At 40.1% G+C, this 15,707-nt stretch overlaps 1 protein-coding gene across 3 annotated transcripts in view; it reads right to left on the minus strand.

The window, feature by feature from the left end:
* The window catches only part of SNX27 (sorting nexin 27), an 88,478-nt gene that overhangs the window by 47,441 nt on the left and 25,330 nt on the right, over positions 1 to 15,707 (minus strand). For all 3 annotated transcript variants that reach the window (XM_055359078.2, XM_055359067.2, XM_055359096.2), the window contains exon 2: positions 13,952 to 14,183. In XM_055359078.2, coding sequence (XP_055215053.1) covers positions 13,952 to 14,183 — 232 coding nt within the window. The remainder of the gene's footprint in view (positions 1 to 13,951; positions 14,184 to 15,707) is intronic.

Raw genomic sequence — 15,707 nt, forward strand, 5'->3', positions numbered from 1 at the left:
AACTTCACTGAGTTGAATAAACAGAAACTGAAGTTCGAGGAGGCCAAAGCAGCTACAATTTGCAGGACTAAGCATGCAAGAGGGAGCTAAAGCAAGACATAGCTCCAGAAATCTGTATTAAGTTCCCTTGAATTTTGACTGAATAACGATCTAAGGAAAGAACTATTATCAGCCAGGAGCAGTAAATAAACAATTCCCAGAGTTCACACAGGTTATGGAATCATTCAACTTCCCTCCAGCCAGAATAAAAAGACCTCCCTAAATCTGCATGGAATTTAGAAGGGAACTCAAAAAGACCATGCTTTAGGAATGGAGCTAAATTGGTTCTAGAGTAAAAGATACTCTAAACTACTCAAAAAGAGCTTAAAAACAAAGCTAAAAAGGACCAAAGTAATCTTTAAGTAGCTTAACTGTATGCCAGGAAAAAAAAAAAAAATCCAACACTCTTTAAAGAAATGTAACAAAATCTAGCACCCAATAACACTGCATTCACAATATACAATATCCAATCAAAAATTACTAGACATATAAAAAAGCATGAAAATTTGACCTATGACCAGGATAAAAATTAGTCAGTAGAAACAGGCTCAGAAGTTACCAAGACAAAACAATCAGTAGACAAGGACATTAAGCAGCTATCATGTATTAAGAAGTGGGATTACGAAGTATATTAAGAAGTGGGATCTTTAAGAGGTAATGGCAAAACTCTCATGATTAATGTCATTATTGAGGCAGTGGGTTATTTATCTCAGGAGTTTGGGCCCCATTTGCTCTCTGTCTCACATGCACTTCCCCACCAGGGAATGCCTTCCTCCATGTTATAACACAACAGAAAGGCCTTCACCAGATGTGGCCCCTTGATATTAGACTTCTCAGGCTCTAGAACTGTAAGCCAAATAAATCACTTTTCTTTATAAATGACCTACAATCTGTGTTATTCTATTAAAGCAGTGAAAACAGGCTAAGACAGGCAGTAAATCCTCTCATTCAGAGTGCACAGGCAAAGATCCACTTCTTCAGGGGAAGGAGTAAAAGTAAAATACTCTATACCCCTGGGGAGAGGCAGGAAACCATATTAGGCCCAGGTTCCTCCACTGTTAACAAGCAGAGGTTGGCTATAGCTGAGGGAGGGACAGGAAACGCCTTCCCAAGACTAACCACAGATACAAGGCCGAGTTTGGCTGCAATAAGAAGGAAGGGCAAAAGAATCAGGACACAGAGACACAGATTCTGCCTAAGGCTAAGGGTGAACTACACAACATCTACCTCTACCATGAGTCTAGCCCAAGTAAAAAGCAGGAGTAGTCTACCAGTAGCAGAGGGGTAAGAATGCAAAGAGAGAACTTGTCTGTGGTACTGGTATGCACAGGTGGCTGAAAGCCTGAGGACAGAACACTGAAAAAAACCCTCCAGGGCCGGCCGGGCACGGTGGCTCACGCCTGTAATCCCAGCACTTTGGGAGTCCAAGACGTGTGGATCACGAGGTCAAAAGATCGAGACTATCCCGGCCAACATGCTGAAACTCCATCTCTACTAAAAATACAAAAATTAGCTTGGCGTGGTGGTGTGCGCCTGTAGTCCCAACTACTAGGGAGGATGAGGCAGGAGAATCACTTGAACCCCAGAGGTGGAGGTTGCAGTGAGCCAAGATTGCGCCACTGCACTCCAGCCTGGTGGCAGAGCAAGACTCCATCTCAAAAAAAAAACAACAAAAAAAACTCTCCAGGCTGGGCACAGTGGCTCTTGTCTATAATCCCGGCACTTTGGGAGGCCAAGGCAGGAGGATCACTTGAGCCCAGGATTTTGAGACCAGCCTGAACAAAATAGTGGGACTGTGTCTCTACAAAAAGTAAAAAAAAAATTAGCCAGATGTGATGACATGTGCTTGTGGTCCCAGCTACTTGGTAGGCTGAAGCAGGAGGAATGCTTAAGCCAGGAAGTCAAGGCTGCAAAGAGCCATTATTGTGCAACTGCACTCCAGTCTGAGTGACAGAAGGAGAGCTTGTCTCAAAAAACAAAAAATAAATAAATGTAAAAACCTTCAGAACCCCAGCCCTCACTCTAAGCACAAGGTAATAGCAACCCATTGCTAGAGAAACTTGAGGCCTATGGCACAGTAAAGGTAATGATAGCTATAACAAAATTCAAGCCCAGCTTAACTGACTACATTCCCTAACAGAAGAGTATTGCCCATTTCCAAGTTCAAACACTATTTACTTCAGTCATCTCTACTATTATTCTACACATGATGCCTGACATTGTTAAATATTACAGAACAAAAATGGAAAAAAAACAAACAAACAACAACCAAAAAAAACAGGCTGGGTGCGGTGGCTCACACCTGTAATCCCAGCATTTTGGGAGGCCGAGGCAGGTGATCACCTGAGATCAGGAGTTCAAGACCAGCCTGACCAACATGGAGAAACCCTGTCTCTACTAAAAATACAAAATTAGCCAGGCATGGTGGCACATGCCTGTAATTCGAGCTACTCAGGAGGCTGAGGCAGGAGAACTGCTTGAACCTGGGAGGCGGAGGTTGTGGTGGGCCAAGATCGAGCCATTGTACTCCAGCTTGGGCAACAAAAGCAAATCTCCATCTCAAAAAAAAAAAAAAAAAAGAAACCCAATATTATGTCAAGAGATAAAACAGTCTCAGAGATGATCCAGATGTTGAAATTATCAGGCAGCATATTATTGGAATAACCGTGATTAACAATGCTAAAGATCTCATGCAAAAGGAAAAGGCAGAAAACATGTATGAACAGATACAGAATTTCAGCAGGTGTGAAAATTACAAGCAAATAACAAATGAAAGTGACAGAAATAAAACGCATGGGCTGGGCGCAGTGGCTCACGCCTGTAATTCCAGCACTTTGGGAGGTCGAGGCGGGTGGATCACAACGTCAGGAGTTCAAGACCAGCCTGGCCAATATGGTGAAATGCTGTCTCTACTAAAAAAATACAAAAATTAGCCAGGCGTGGTAGCGGCTGCCTGTAGTCCCAGCTACTCGGGAGGCTAAGGCAGGAGAATTGCGTGAACTTGGGAGGCGGAGGTTGCAGTGAGCCGAGATCACGCCACTGCACTCCAGCCTAGGTGACAGAGCAAGGCTCCGTCTGAGAAAAAAAAAAAAAAGGCGTGGTATCAAAGATGAAGAGTTCCTCTAACAGTCTCATCAGCAGACTGGACACAGCTGAGGAAAAAATCAGCAAACTTAATGATAGGTCCATAAAAATTATCTAAAGAGAAAAATAAGAGCTAAAATAGAATAAAACACCCAAAAGCTCTAGGACAATATCAAACAGTGTAAAACACAGGTAACTAGAACCTCCAGAAAGGCAAGAGAAAAAGAATGGGCTGAAGAAATGTCTGAAAACATACTGGCTGATAGTTTTCCAAAAATAATAAAAGATATCAAACCACATATTCCTCAAGCAGGACAAATAAGAAACAAACACCTAGACATGTAAAAATGAAACTCTGAAAACTAAAGATAAGGAGAAAATGCTGCAGGCCAGGTGCAGTGGTTCAGGCCTGTAATCTCAGTGCTTTGGGAGTCTGAGGAAGGAGGATTGCTGAGGCTGAGAGTGTGAGAATAGCCTGGGGAACATAGCAAGACCCCATCTCTACTAAAAATTTTTAAAATTAGGTGGCCAGGTGCGGTGGCCGACACCTGTAATCCCAACATCTTGAGAGGCTGAAGTGGGCAGATCACTTGAGGCCAGAAGTCCAAGGCCAGCCTGACCAACATGGTAAAACCCTGTCTCCAGTAAAAATACAAAAATTAGCCGGGTGTGGTGATGCACACCTGTAGTCCCGGCTACTTGGGAGGCTGAGGCAGGAGAATTGCTTGACCCTGGGAGGTGGAGGTTGCAGCGAGCCAAGATGGTGCCACTGAACCATCTTGTCGCCTGGTCAGTGTCATCTTGACACTGAACTGTGTCGCCTGGGCGACACAGTGAGACCCCATCTCAAAAAAATAAAATAATAAAATAAAATAAAATATAAAAGTTAGACAGGTACAGTGGCACATTCCTGTAGTTCCAGCTACTCGGAAGGCTGAGTCAGGAGGATCACTTCAGCCCAGGAGGTCAAGGCTGCAGTGGGCTATTATCGCACCATTGCACTCCAGCCTGGATGACTGAGTGAGACCCTGTCTCTGTTTTTTAAAAAGAGAGTAAACTTTGAAGGTAGCCAGAGAGGGTTAAAACAATCCATAGAAAAGACCAAAAAATAAAACAAGCAGGCTTCTCATCAGAAACTATGAAAACCAGAAGACTGGAGTGATTTTGTTTTAAATTGAGACAGGGTTTAGCTCTGTCTCCCAGGTTGGAGTGGAGTGGCATGACCACAGCTCACTGCAGCCTCAACCTTCTGGGTTGAAGTGATCCTCCTGCCTCAGCCTCCCAAGTAAGTGGGACTACCGGCATTGTGTCACCATGCCCAGCTATTTTTTCATTTTTTGTAGAGACAGAGTCTCAGTATGTTGCCCAGGGTGATCTCAAGCTCCTGGCCTCAAGCAATCTTGCTGCCTCAGCCTCCCAAAGTGCTGGGATTACAATGGAGTGATTGTTTTTTTCTTTTGGTACTTTAAAAAAATAAATAAATAGAAATTAAAAAAATCGTCCAGGCACAGTGGCTCACGTCTGTAATCTCAGTACTTTGGGAGGCCAAGGCGGGTGGATCACGAGGTCAGGAGTTCAAGACCAGCCTGGCCAACATGGTGAAACCCTGTCTCTACTAAAAATACAAAAATTAGCTGGGCGTGGTGGCGGGCGCCTATAATCCCAGCTACTCGGGAGGCTGAGGCAGAGAATTGCTTGAACCCGGGAGGCAGAGGCTGTAGTGAGCCGAGATCGTACCACTGAACTCCAGCCTGGGCAACAGAGCAAGACTCTGTCTCAAAAATAAATAAATAAATAAAAATAAAAAGAAAAGAAAAAAACAATCCACCCAGAATTCTATACCCTGAAAAAATCTTTCAAACATAAAGGTGAAATGAAGACTTTTGCACATCAACAAAAGCTAAGAGAATTCATTGCCAACAGACCTGCACTATTAATGCAAGAAATATTAATGCAAGTTCTTCAAGCAGAGGGAATCTAATGCCAGACAGAAACTAGATTTACACAAAGGAATAAAGTGCATCAGAAATGGTAAATATGGGCTGGGCATGGTGGCTCACGCCTGTAATCCCAGCACTTTGGGAGGCCAAGGTGGGCAGATCACCTGAGGTCAGGAGTTCATGACCAGCTTGGACAACATGGAGAAACCCTGTCTCTACTAAAAATACAAAATTAGCCAGGCGTGGTGGTGCATGCCTGTAATCCCAGCTGCTCAGGAGGCTGAGGCAGAAGAATTGCTTGAACCTGGGAGGTGGAGGTTGCAGTGAGCCAAGATCGCGCTACTGCACTCCAGCCTGGGCAAAAAGAGCGAAACTCTGTCTCAAAAAAAAGAAAGAAAGAAAGAAATGGTAAATATGTGATCAAATATAAAATAACTCTTTTCTCATGTTTAATCTCTTTAACGCCAGGCGTGGTGGCTCATGCCTGTAATCCCAGCACACCTTGGGTGGCCAAGGCTGGCGGATCACTTGAGCTCAGGAGTTCAAGACCAGCCTGGGCAACATGATGAAACCCCATCTCTACCAAAAATACAAAAAATGAGCTGGGCGTGGTGGTGCGGACCTGTGGTCACAGCTACTCAGGAGGTTAAGGTGGGAGATCACTTGAGCCTGGGAGGCAGAGGTTGCAGGGTGCCAAGATTGCACTACTGCATTCCAGCCTGGGTGACAGAGTGAGACTCCACCTCAAAAAACAAAAACAAAAAACAAAAAACAAAAAAAACCCGACTCTTTAGAAGGCAATTGTTTAAAGCAAAGATAACAATGTATCATTAAGTTTATAACACATATAGAAGTCAATGTATGACAACAATAGCACAAAGGATGGCGGGGGGAAATATACTCTTGTAAGTGTCTTAAATTATATATATAGTGTGTGTGTGTTTGTGTGTGTGTGTGTGTCTGTGTCCAGCCTGGGCAACAGAGAGAAACCTTGACACACACACACACAAAAGGTATTATGCTAAGTATCTTCTATAACTACAATGGGGTAAAGTTAGAAATTGGTAACAGAGGGAAAGCTAGAAAACTCACAAATTTGTAGGAATTAACATCTGACAGGGGGACAAAATGGCCAATACAAATATATATTATATATTTATATATTATAAAATTAGATATATTAGATATACTTACCTATATACAGTGTTATACTATATATAATATATATGTACTATATATTATGTCTATACAACTACAAATTCAAATATATAATTTGAAGGTAAATGTTCATAAATTACAGATATATACTGTAAACCAAGAAAAAAAAAATTATACCTAATAAAACAATAGTAGAGATAAAATAGAATCATTTAAAAATACTCTATCCATCCAAAAGAAGGCAGGAAATGAGGAAAAAAATAAATAATGATACAACATAGATAGCAAAGAACAAGATAGTAGATTTAGCCTAACTATAGCAATAATTATACTAAAGGTAAGTAGTCTACACATTCCAAATAAAAACATTGCCAGACTGGATAAAAAAGCAAGACCCAGCTCTAAGCTTTCTATGAGAAACCCAGTTTAATTATAAATGTATAAATAGGTTAAATGGAAAAGATAGCAACGAAAACAATAACCGAAAGAAAGGTGACATGGCTACTAGTGGCTATATGTTAGCGGCTCATATGTTATATGAGAGAAAGACTTCAGAACAAAGAATATTACCAGGGATAAAGACAGATAGATATATTACAGATAGAGACTTATATAAAGAGATAAATAATGTTAAAGGGATCAATTCATCAAGATATAATATTCATTATAAATAAAGAAAAACCTGACAGAACTGAAAACTCCATTTCAAGTAGTGCATACACTTCCTGTAGACCAACCCTTCTGCTGTAACCACTATAAATTCTGGACAAAATACAAAAACAATTATCTGAGGAGTCTGAATTACACACTAAAAGCAGGCAGACTGTGGAGGGGACTCAAAACATGGAGCAATGATGCACAGGGTGGGGTACACTCCTGTATTAAGAGGGCTTTGCCCTGCTTGTAGGCATAAGTTACAAAATAGCACAATTTAAGTAACTAAAACTCAGAAAGTGACATCTTTCTGACTCAAACATATAGGGAAAAGATTCTAGGTAACCATGGCTGCTACCAGAGTGAGCGGAGAATCCAAGACAAGAGAAAACCAGAGAAGGTGATCCTTAATTCTAAGAATAAACACCACACGTATCTCAGACTAATCCCTTCTTGGATGTATACAGACTCAAAGTAGCACAGCAAAGGCTGAAAGAATTAAACTGAGATTTGAAGTTTAACCCACAGAAGGCGACACAGCTTACAGCTTATTGCCAGCTAAAACAAAAACATCGATACTCCTCAGAGGAATATTACAGAACCCAGAGTCTCCACAATGTAACATTCATAAATATGCAAGATACAATCCAAAATGACTCAATATACAAAGAACCAGAAGAATATGACCCATTCTCAAGGGAAAAGACATTTAACAGAAACCAATCCCAAAATGACACAAATGTTCAGACACATAAGGAACAGACCAATGAAACAGAGTAAAAAGTTCAGAAATAGAACCACACATAGTCAATTGATTTTCCACAATGATGCCAAGATATTTCAATGAGGAAAGAACTTTCTTTTCAACACAGGTTGCTGTGAAACAACTGGATATCCATATAAAAACAAAATCAAAAACAAAACCTTGACCCTGGTCAAGGGCTCACACCTGTAATCCCAACACTTTGGGAGGCCGAGGCGGGTGGATTACCTGAGGTCAGGAGTTTGAGACCAGCCTGGCCAACGTGGCAAAACCTCATCTCTACTAAAAATACAAAAATTAGCCGGGTGTGGTGGCGCATGCCTGTAATCCCAGCTACTCAGGAGGGCTGAGGCAGGAGAATCGCTTGAACCCGGGAGGCAGAGGCTGCAGTGGGCCAATATTGCGCCACTGCACTCCAGCCTAGCTGACACTCAAAAACAAACAAACAAACAAACAAAAAAACCTTGACCTTTATATCACAATATACTAAATAAATAAACAAATAAATAAATAAATCCCTCAAAATGGATCACAGACCTAAACGTCAGAGTAAAAACTATGGTACAGCCACTTTGGAAAACAGTTTGGCAGTTCCTCAAAAGGTTAAACCTAAAGAGTTACCATATGACCCAGCAGTTCCATTCCTAGGTATATATCCAAGAAAAATGAAAACACATATCTACACAAAAACATGTACACAAATGCTCATAACAGCATTATTCATTATAGTCAAAAGTGGAAAGAATCCAGATGTCCATCGATTGAAGAATGGATAAATAAAAGTGGTATATCCATATAATGGAATGTTAAAATGAAGTACTGATGCATGCTACAACTTGAATAAGCCTCAAAAATATTATGCTGAAAGAAGCCAGTTACAAAAAAAACCATGATTCCATCTCTATGAAATGTCCAGAATACGCAAATCTATAAGACAGAGGATAGATTAGTGCTTTCCTAGAATTGGAGGGGATGGGAGGTTTGGAAAATGATGGCTACAAGGAATGAGATTCTTTTTGAGGTGATGAAAATGTTACAAATTTGTTTTATGCTTCAAAAGTGCTAACTTTGAGTCATAAGACATGTAAGAAGTTGAAATCAAGGTCACATCCTAAAAGTAGAGCAGACTGGATGTTGAGACCTTTTGGGAATTACCTAAAACCTTGGGAACTTGAGAAAAGGAATGAAATTACTAATTGTACTTTTATTTATCTATTTTTTTTTTGAGACGAAGTCTCACTTTGTTGCCCAAACTAGAGTGCAGTGGTGTGATCTCAGCTCACTGCAACCTCTGTGAACACACTAAAAACTAAATTGGCCAGGCGCGGTGGCTCAAGCCTGTAATCCCAGCACCTTGGGAGGCCAAGGCGGGCAGATTTCCTGAGGTCAGGAGTTCAAGACCAGCCTGACCAACATGGAGAAACCCTATCTCTATTAAAAATACAAAATTAGCTGAGCATGCTGGCACATGCCTGTAATCACAACTACTCGGGAGGCTGAGGCAGGAGAATTGCTTGAACCCAGGAGGCAGACGTTGTGGTGAGCCGAGATTGCACTATTGCACTCTAGCCTGAGCAACAAGAGCGAAACTCCGTCTAATAAAATAAAAAAATAAAAAAACCCCTAAATTGTGCACTTTAGGTGAACTTATGGTATATAAATCATATCTTAATAAAGTTCTTATGGCTGGGTGCAGTGGCTCACACCTGTAATCCCAGCACTTTGGGAGGCCGAGGCAGGCGGATCATGAGGTCAGGAGTTCAAGACCAGCCTGGCCAACATGGTGAAACCCCATCTCTACTAAAAACACATAAATTAGCTGGACGCAGTGCTATGTGCCTGTAGTCCCAGCTGCTGGGGAGGCTGAGGCAGGAGAATTGCTTGAACCTGGGAGGCCGAGGTTGCAGTGAGCCGAGATCGCACCACTGCATTCCAGCCTGGGTGACAGAGGGAGACTCCGTCTCAAAATAAATAAATAAATAAATAAATAAATAAATAAAAGGCCAGGCGTGGTTGCTCATGCCTGTAATCCCAGTACTTTGGGAGGCCGAGGCGGGCGGATCACTTGAGGTCAGGAGTTCCAGACCAGCCTGACCAACATGGAGAAACCCTGTCTCTACTAAAAATACAAAATTGGCCGGGTGTGGTGGCACATGCCTGTAATCCCAGCTACTCTGGGAGGCTGAGGCAGGAGAATCACTTGAACCCAGGAGGCAGAGGTTACAGTGAGCCAAGATCACACTGTTGCACTCCAACCTGGGCAACAAGAGCGAAATTCCGTCTCAAAAAATAAAATAAAATAAAACAAAAATAAAAAATAGGCCGGGCGCGGTGGCTCACGCCTGTAGTCCCAGCACTTTGGAAGGCCGAGGCAGGTGGACCACAAGGTCAGGAGATCGAGACCATCCTGGCTAACACAGTGAAACCCCGTCTCTACTAAAAAATACAAAAATATTAGCCGGACATGGTGGCAGACACTTGTAGTCCCAGCTACTCGGGAGACTGAGGCAGGAGAATGGTGTGAACCATGGAGGCGGAGCTTGCAGTGAGCCAAGATCGCGCCACTGCACTACAGCCTGGGTGACAAAGCAAGACTCCATCTCAAAAAACTAATAATAAATAAATAAATAATAATAAAGTTCTTACAAAAAAAGATAGCTGAAACTATAAAACTGTAAGAAAACATAAAAGATTGGTGTCCTTGGGTTAGGTAGATTTCTTAGAACACAAAAAAGCATTATCCATAAATTTAAAAACTGATAAACGAGACTATATCAAAATTTAAAATTTCTGTTCCTTGAAAGATACTGTTTTAAAAAATGAAAAGGCAAGTCGCAAACTCAAATATTTACAAAACATCTATCTAAGTCCCTTTTTTTTTTTTTTTTTGAGATGGAGTTTCACTCTTGTTGCCCAGGCTGGAGTGCAATGGCACGATCTCGGCTCACTGCAAGGTCAGCCTCTCGGGTTCAAGTGATTTTTCTGCCTCAGCCTCCCGAGTAGCTGGGATTACAGGCTCCTGCCACCACGCCCGGCTAATTTTTGTATTTTTAGTAGAGACGGGGTTTCACCATATTGGCCAGCCTGGTCTCGAGCTCCTGACCTCAAGTCATCCACCGACCTCAGGTGATCTGCCCACCTCAGCCTCCCAAAGTGCTGGGATTACAGGCATGAACCAGCGCCTGGCTTATCTAAGTCCTTTTTCAAGCTACTGGAAAATATATCATATATATCTATATCTGATATATATATATATCTCATATATATCTATATCTGATATATATATATCTCATATATATCTATATCTGATATATATATATCTCATATATATCTATATCTGATATATATATCTCATATATATCTATATCTGATATATATATCTCATATATATCTATATCTGATATATATCTCTCATATATCTATATCTGATATATATCTCTCATATATATCTATATCTGATATATATCTCTCATATATATCTATATCTGATATATCTCATATATATCAGATATATATAGCATATATATGATATATATGTATTTGATATATCTATCTGATATATCTGATATATATCATATGCTATATATATCATATATATGCTATATATATCTGATATATATGAGATATATATCAGATATATATGATATATATATCTGATACATATATATCAGATATATATGATATATATATATCTGATACATATATATCAGATATATATGATATATATATCTGATACATATATATCAGATATATATGATATATATATATATCTGATACATATGATATATATATCTGATACATATGATCTATCTATATATATATATCTGATAAAGGACTTGTAGAACCCGAATGTATAAAGAACCCCTACAATAAAATAATAAGACAAACAACCCAATTTTTTAAACAGGCAAAAGAGTTAAACAGCTACTTCATCAATGAAGACACATGAATGCCCATTAAGCACACAAAAAGCAGCTCATCATCATGAGTCATTAGGTAAATGCAAATTAAAACCACAGTAAGGTATCACTATGTCCATGAGAATGGCTAGAATTAAAAAGACTGAAAATATCAAGAGGTTATGGAACCACTGGAACTCTCCACTGCATATGAGAATGTAAAAATGATATAGCCACTTTGGAAAACTGTTTGGCAGTTTTTTATAAAGTTAAACGTACACTTACCCTGCAATTCCACTTCTTGGTATATACTCAAGAGCGATGAAAACATATGTCTACATAAAGACCTGTACATTTAATATTATTTCATGGCAGCTTTAGTCATACTAGTCCAAAACTGCAAGCAACCCACATGTGCATGAACAATGAAAGGATGAACAAACTGTAGTAAATCTATACAATGGACTACTACTCAGCAATTAAAAAGGGACAAATATTTGGTATAAATAACAATGTCTGCCAATCTTAAGCACTATACTAACTGAACAAAGCCAGATACAAGAGAGTACAAATGGCATGATTCCACTTATTTGACATTCTGGAAAATGTAAAATATGGTGACAGTAAGCTGATCCGTGGTTGACAAGGGCAGTGGTAAGGGGTGAGGACTAACTGTAAAGGGCATGAGGGAACTTTTGAGGGTATGAAAATGTTCTAAATCTTCATGGTGGTGGTGGTGGTTATAAGACTATGTACATTTGTCAAAACTTGTAAAAGTGGAGACTTAACATGGGTGAATGTTAATATAGGTAAACTATGTTCAATAAAGTTGATTTGAAAAGTACAATTAGTGGGCTGGGCGCAGTGTCTCATACCTGTAATCCCAGCACTTTGGGAGGCTGAGGCAGGTGGATTACCTGAGGTCAGGAGTTCGAGACTAGCCTGGCCAACATGGTGAAACACCATCTCTACTAAAAATACAAAACTTAGCAGGGCATGGTGGTGCACACCTGTAATCCCAGCTACCTGGGAGGCTGAGGCAGAATTGTTTGAACCCGGGAGGCAGAGATTGCAGTCAGCCAAGATCACACCACTGTACCCCAGGCTGGGGGACAGAGTGAGACTTTGTCTTAAAAAATATATATAATAAAAATAAAAATAAACAAAGGTACAATTGGTAGTATTATTCCTTTTCTCAAGTTTCCAAGGTTTTAGGTAATTCCCAAAAGGTCTCAACATCCAGTCTGCTCTACTTTTAGGATGTGACCTTGATTTCAACTTCTTACATGCCTTATGACTCAAAGTTAGCACTTAGGAAGCATAAAACTCTAAATTCTGTGTGTGGTTCTAAGACTACAGAAGTCCATGCTGAAATAAAACCTATATGCCATTATCTACAGCTAATTACAGATGCAACCAAGCATTATTTGATCCTCTGCAACTTTTTTTAGCTTCCTTGCTTTTCTTATCTCTTCACTAAAAAGAATTTACCATAAATGTTTAGTAGCTCGTTCCTATGCAGAGGATAAATCTCAGTTTTAGAGACTGTAACTTCAGTCAACTGTTAAGCTTTAAACACCTGTAGTCTGTTTGCCAGCATCTAACAGAACCCACTGCATTTTCTACTAAGAATAATGAACATTTCTCATTATATCAACACTCCACAAATAATTAAAGGCAAATAAAGCATATTGCAACCAAAAGAAAAATTAAGTAGACTGAGCTATCAGTGGCAATTAGGCTTTGAAGAACAAAGGCATTCAGCAAAGGGGCTAGCACACATCACTAAAAATTCAAGATGGGCTTTCCTGCATAGCTACAACAGCAACAGATTAGAAATGTGTGAAACAGCTCATGGGAATTGCATTCAGGAAACTCGTGGGAAAAACCACAGTTAATCATTCACACGGATATCTCCAAAGAAAATGAAAAAGAACATGATGTGGAAAGAAGAATAGAGACATCTAAGTTCTGAAATGGGCGAACCTCTCTATTACCCAAATATCTTGAAGGACACCATCCCTTTAAATTAATCTTGCCCTATAGCACCACAGAATCAACAGTAAATAAGATACTATTAGCAAAGAGATACGGCAACCAACAAAAGAACAAACAAAAAAGAAACTAAACAAACAAAAACTCACACGTTTACGACAAACCAGAATGCAAACTTGAAACTATCTAAAAATAAAATGGAATTATACTCAAGCTGAGTAGGACTCTTTTCCACTACTGTAATTCACCCCCTGCAATAAATCAGGGTCAGTGTCTTTTATTTATGTGTGAACTCATCCTCCTGGTAGACAAACTGACCTAGGTTGCAGCCTTTTATCTACCACTATAATAGTTTCATAATTATAAGACTAGGGGAAACAAAGCTAGATGTTCGAGGATCGAGTTGGGCTGACACTCACCACAAACTTCTCACCATTCTGCTCCACATGTTTGTATCTGGGGACCGATATGGGCACTGCTTGCTTTTCTGTGTAATCATAAAATGATTGTCCCAACGAGTCGTCACTGGGATCTAGGTTATCTGCCTCATGAGGAGGTACAGATAACACTGTCAAGATCAATTCCTTCTCGCCTGCTCGAATCAGGTCCACCACCTGCTTGTGTGTCGCCCCCTCAACATTCACGTGGTTCCTAAGGGGAAAAAGGGAAAAAGACAATCCCATAAACCAGAAGGGTCCAAACACCTTGTATCTCCACCCTCCTGCCCCCACTCCAGTGTCACACGGTATGAACCATGAAGTCAAAAGATTAATTTGGTTCCAGAGAAGTTGTTTATGTTTTAACAGTTTCTAATGTGAAAAACTTTGTGAACTTATGGCGGGGGAAAAAAATGGAAAGAGGTGAGAAGACCTCCCCTTCCTCTATACTAATATCCCACACATAGCTTCAGGAACGCACATGGAAAGAGGCTGAAGCTGAGGAGGAAACAAAGCTTTTTCAGTCAAACAGTCCAATTTCCTCATTCTAACTAAGCATGTATACAATTCAATCAAAGTGGCTTTTGACAGCCCTGCCACTTGAATTGTACTTTGTCCTTTTTAAACCTCAAAGGAATTCTGTTAAAAGAACCTTCACAAAATAAATTCTCTTAATTTGTAAATAGAGACTCAAAAGAAGTTATGACTGAAGATAATTCCTTTACATTTACATCCAATTTCTCTCCATATCTCAAATCAGTCAACTTAATTTTCCTTTATGCCAAGGTTCATTACTTTGGGAGCTAAATGGTATTACTCTTCACATACACTAGTTTCCAATTCAATTAACCTCTTGGGATTCCATCAACTTTTTTCCTGCTCTATGCTATCTCATTTAGAGTCCTGTGTAATCAGTCCAAACTAAAAAATATACACCCATAATTATATGGTCAGCCTACTAATTTTCCTTCCTGTTTTGCTGTGTACAAAAGACTGAAATAAGGCAAACAAAGTACAAGGTTTAGATGAAGTATTTTGTCAAGAAAGATGCTGAGTCTCACAAAACTCCCTCAGCAAACCAAACTACCTTCCAGAATGCTGATCCAGCTGCTCTCTCAGCAAAACCCACTGGGCAGCAGGCCTGGAGGTTCCCTCCCATGGCTATCCCAAGAGAGGTAGGAAATACACACCTGACCTTAATCAATTTAACATTTAAAGCTTATCTACCCTTTAGAGTTAAATTCTTTTTCAGTCCTGTTCCAAACCATTAGGGATTTTCCTTCCTGAAAAATGATACTAAATTTAGTAACAAGCCTTCCATAAACTTTTCAGTCACTGAAATTGTCTCTGTCAGAGTCTGGTATCTGAAATATCCATTTATATAAACAGAACAGTCAGGAGATCCCCCAGCTAGCCTCCTGGGATTTAATTTAGGGTTTAACAATCTAGCCAGTAAATTCAGCACTCCTGACATTTCACATCCTACAAGTCTAACTTATATACAAAAAAATCAGTAATTTTACAATAAGCTAGCTATAGAAAAAAATAAAGAGCCCCTTTCACTGATGGAAACTTGGGCTTTGAATTCATTCAGTCAGACCTGTGATCAAAAAACATGATCAGGGGCCGGGCGTGGTGGCTCAAGCCTGTAATCCCAGCACTTTGGGAGGCCGAGGCGGGTGGATCACAAGGTCAGGAGATCAAGACCATCCTGGCTAACACGGTGAAACCCCGTCTC

The sequence above is a fragment of the Gorilla gorilla genome, chromosome 1 (assembly GCF_029281585.2).
Source record: "Gorilla gorilla gorilla isolate KB3781 chromosome 1, NHGRI_mGorGor1-v2.1_pri, whole genome shotgun sequence".
Taxonomy (NCBI): domain Eukaryota; kingdom Metazoa; phylum Chordata; class Mammalia; order Primates; family Hominidae; genus Gorilla; species Gorilla gorilla.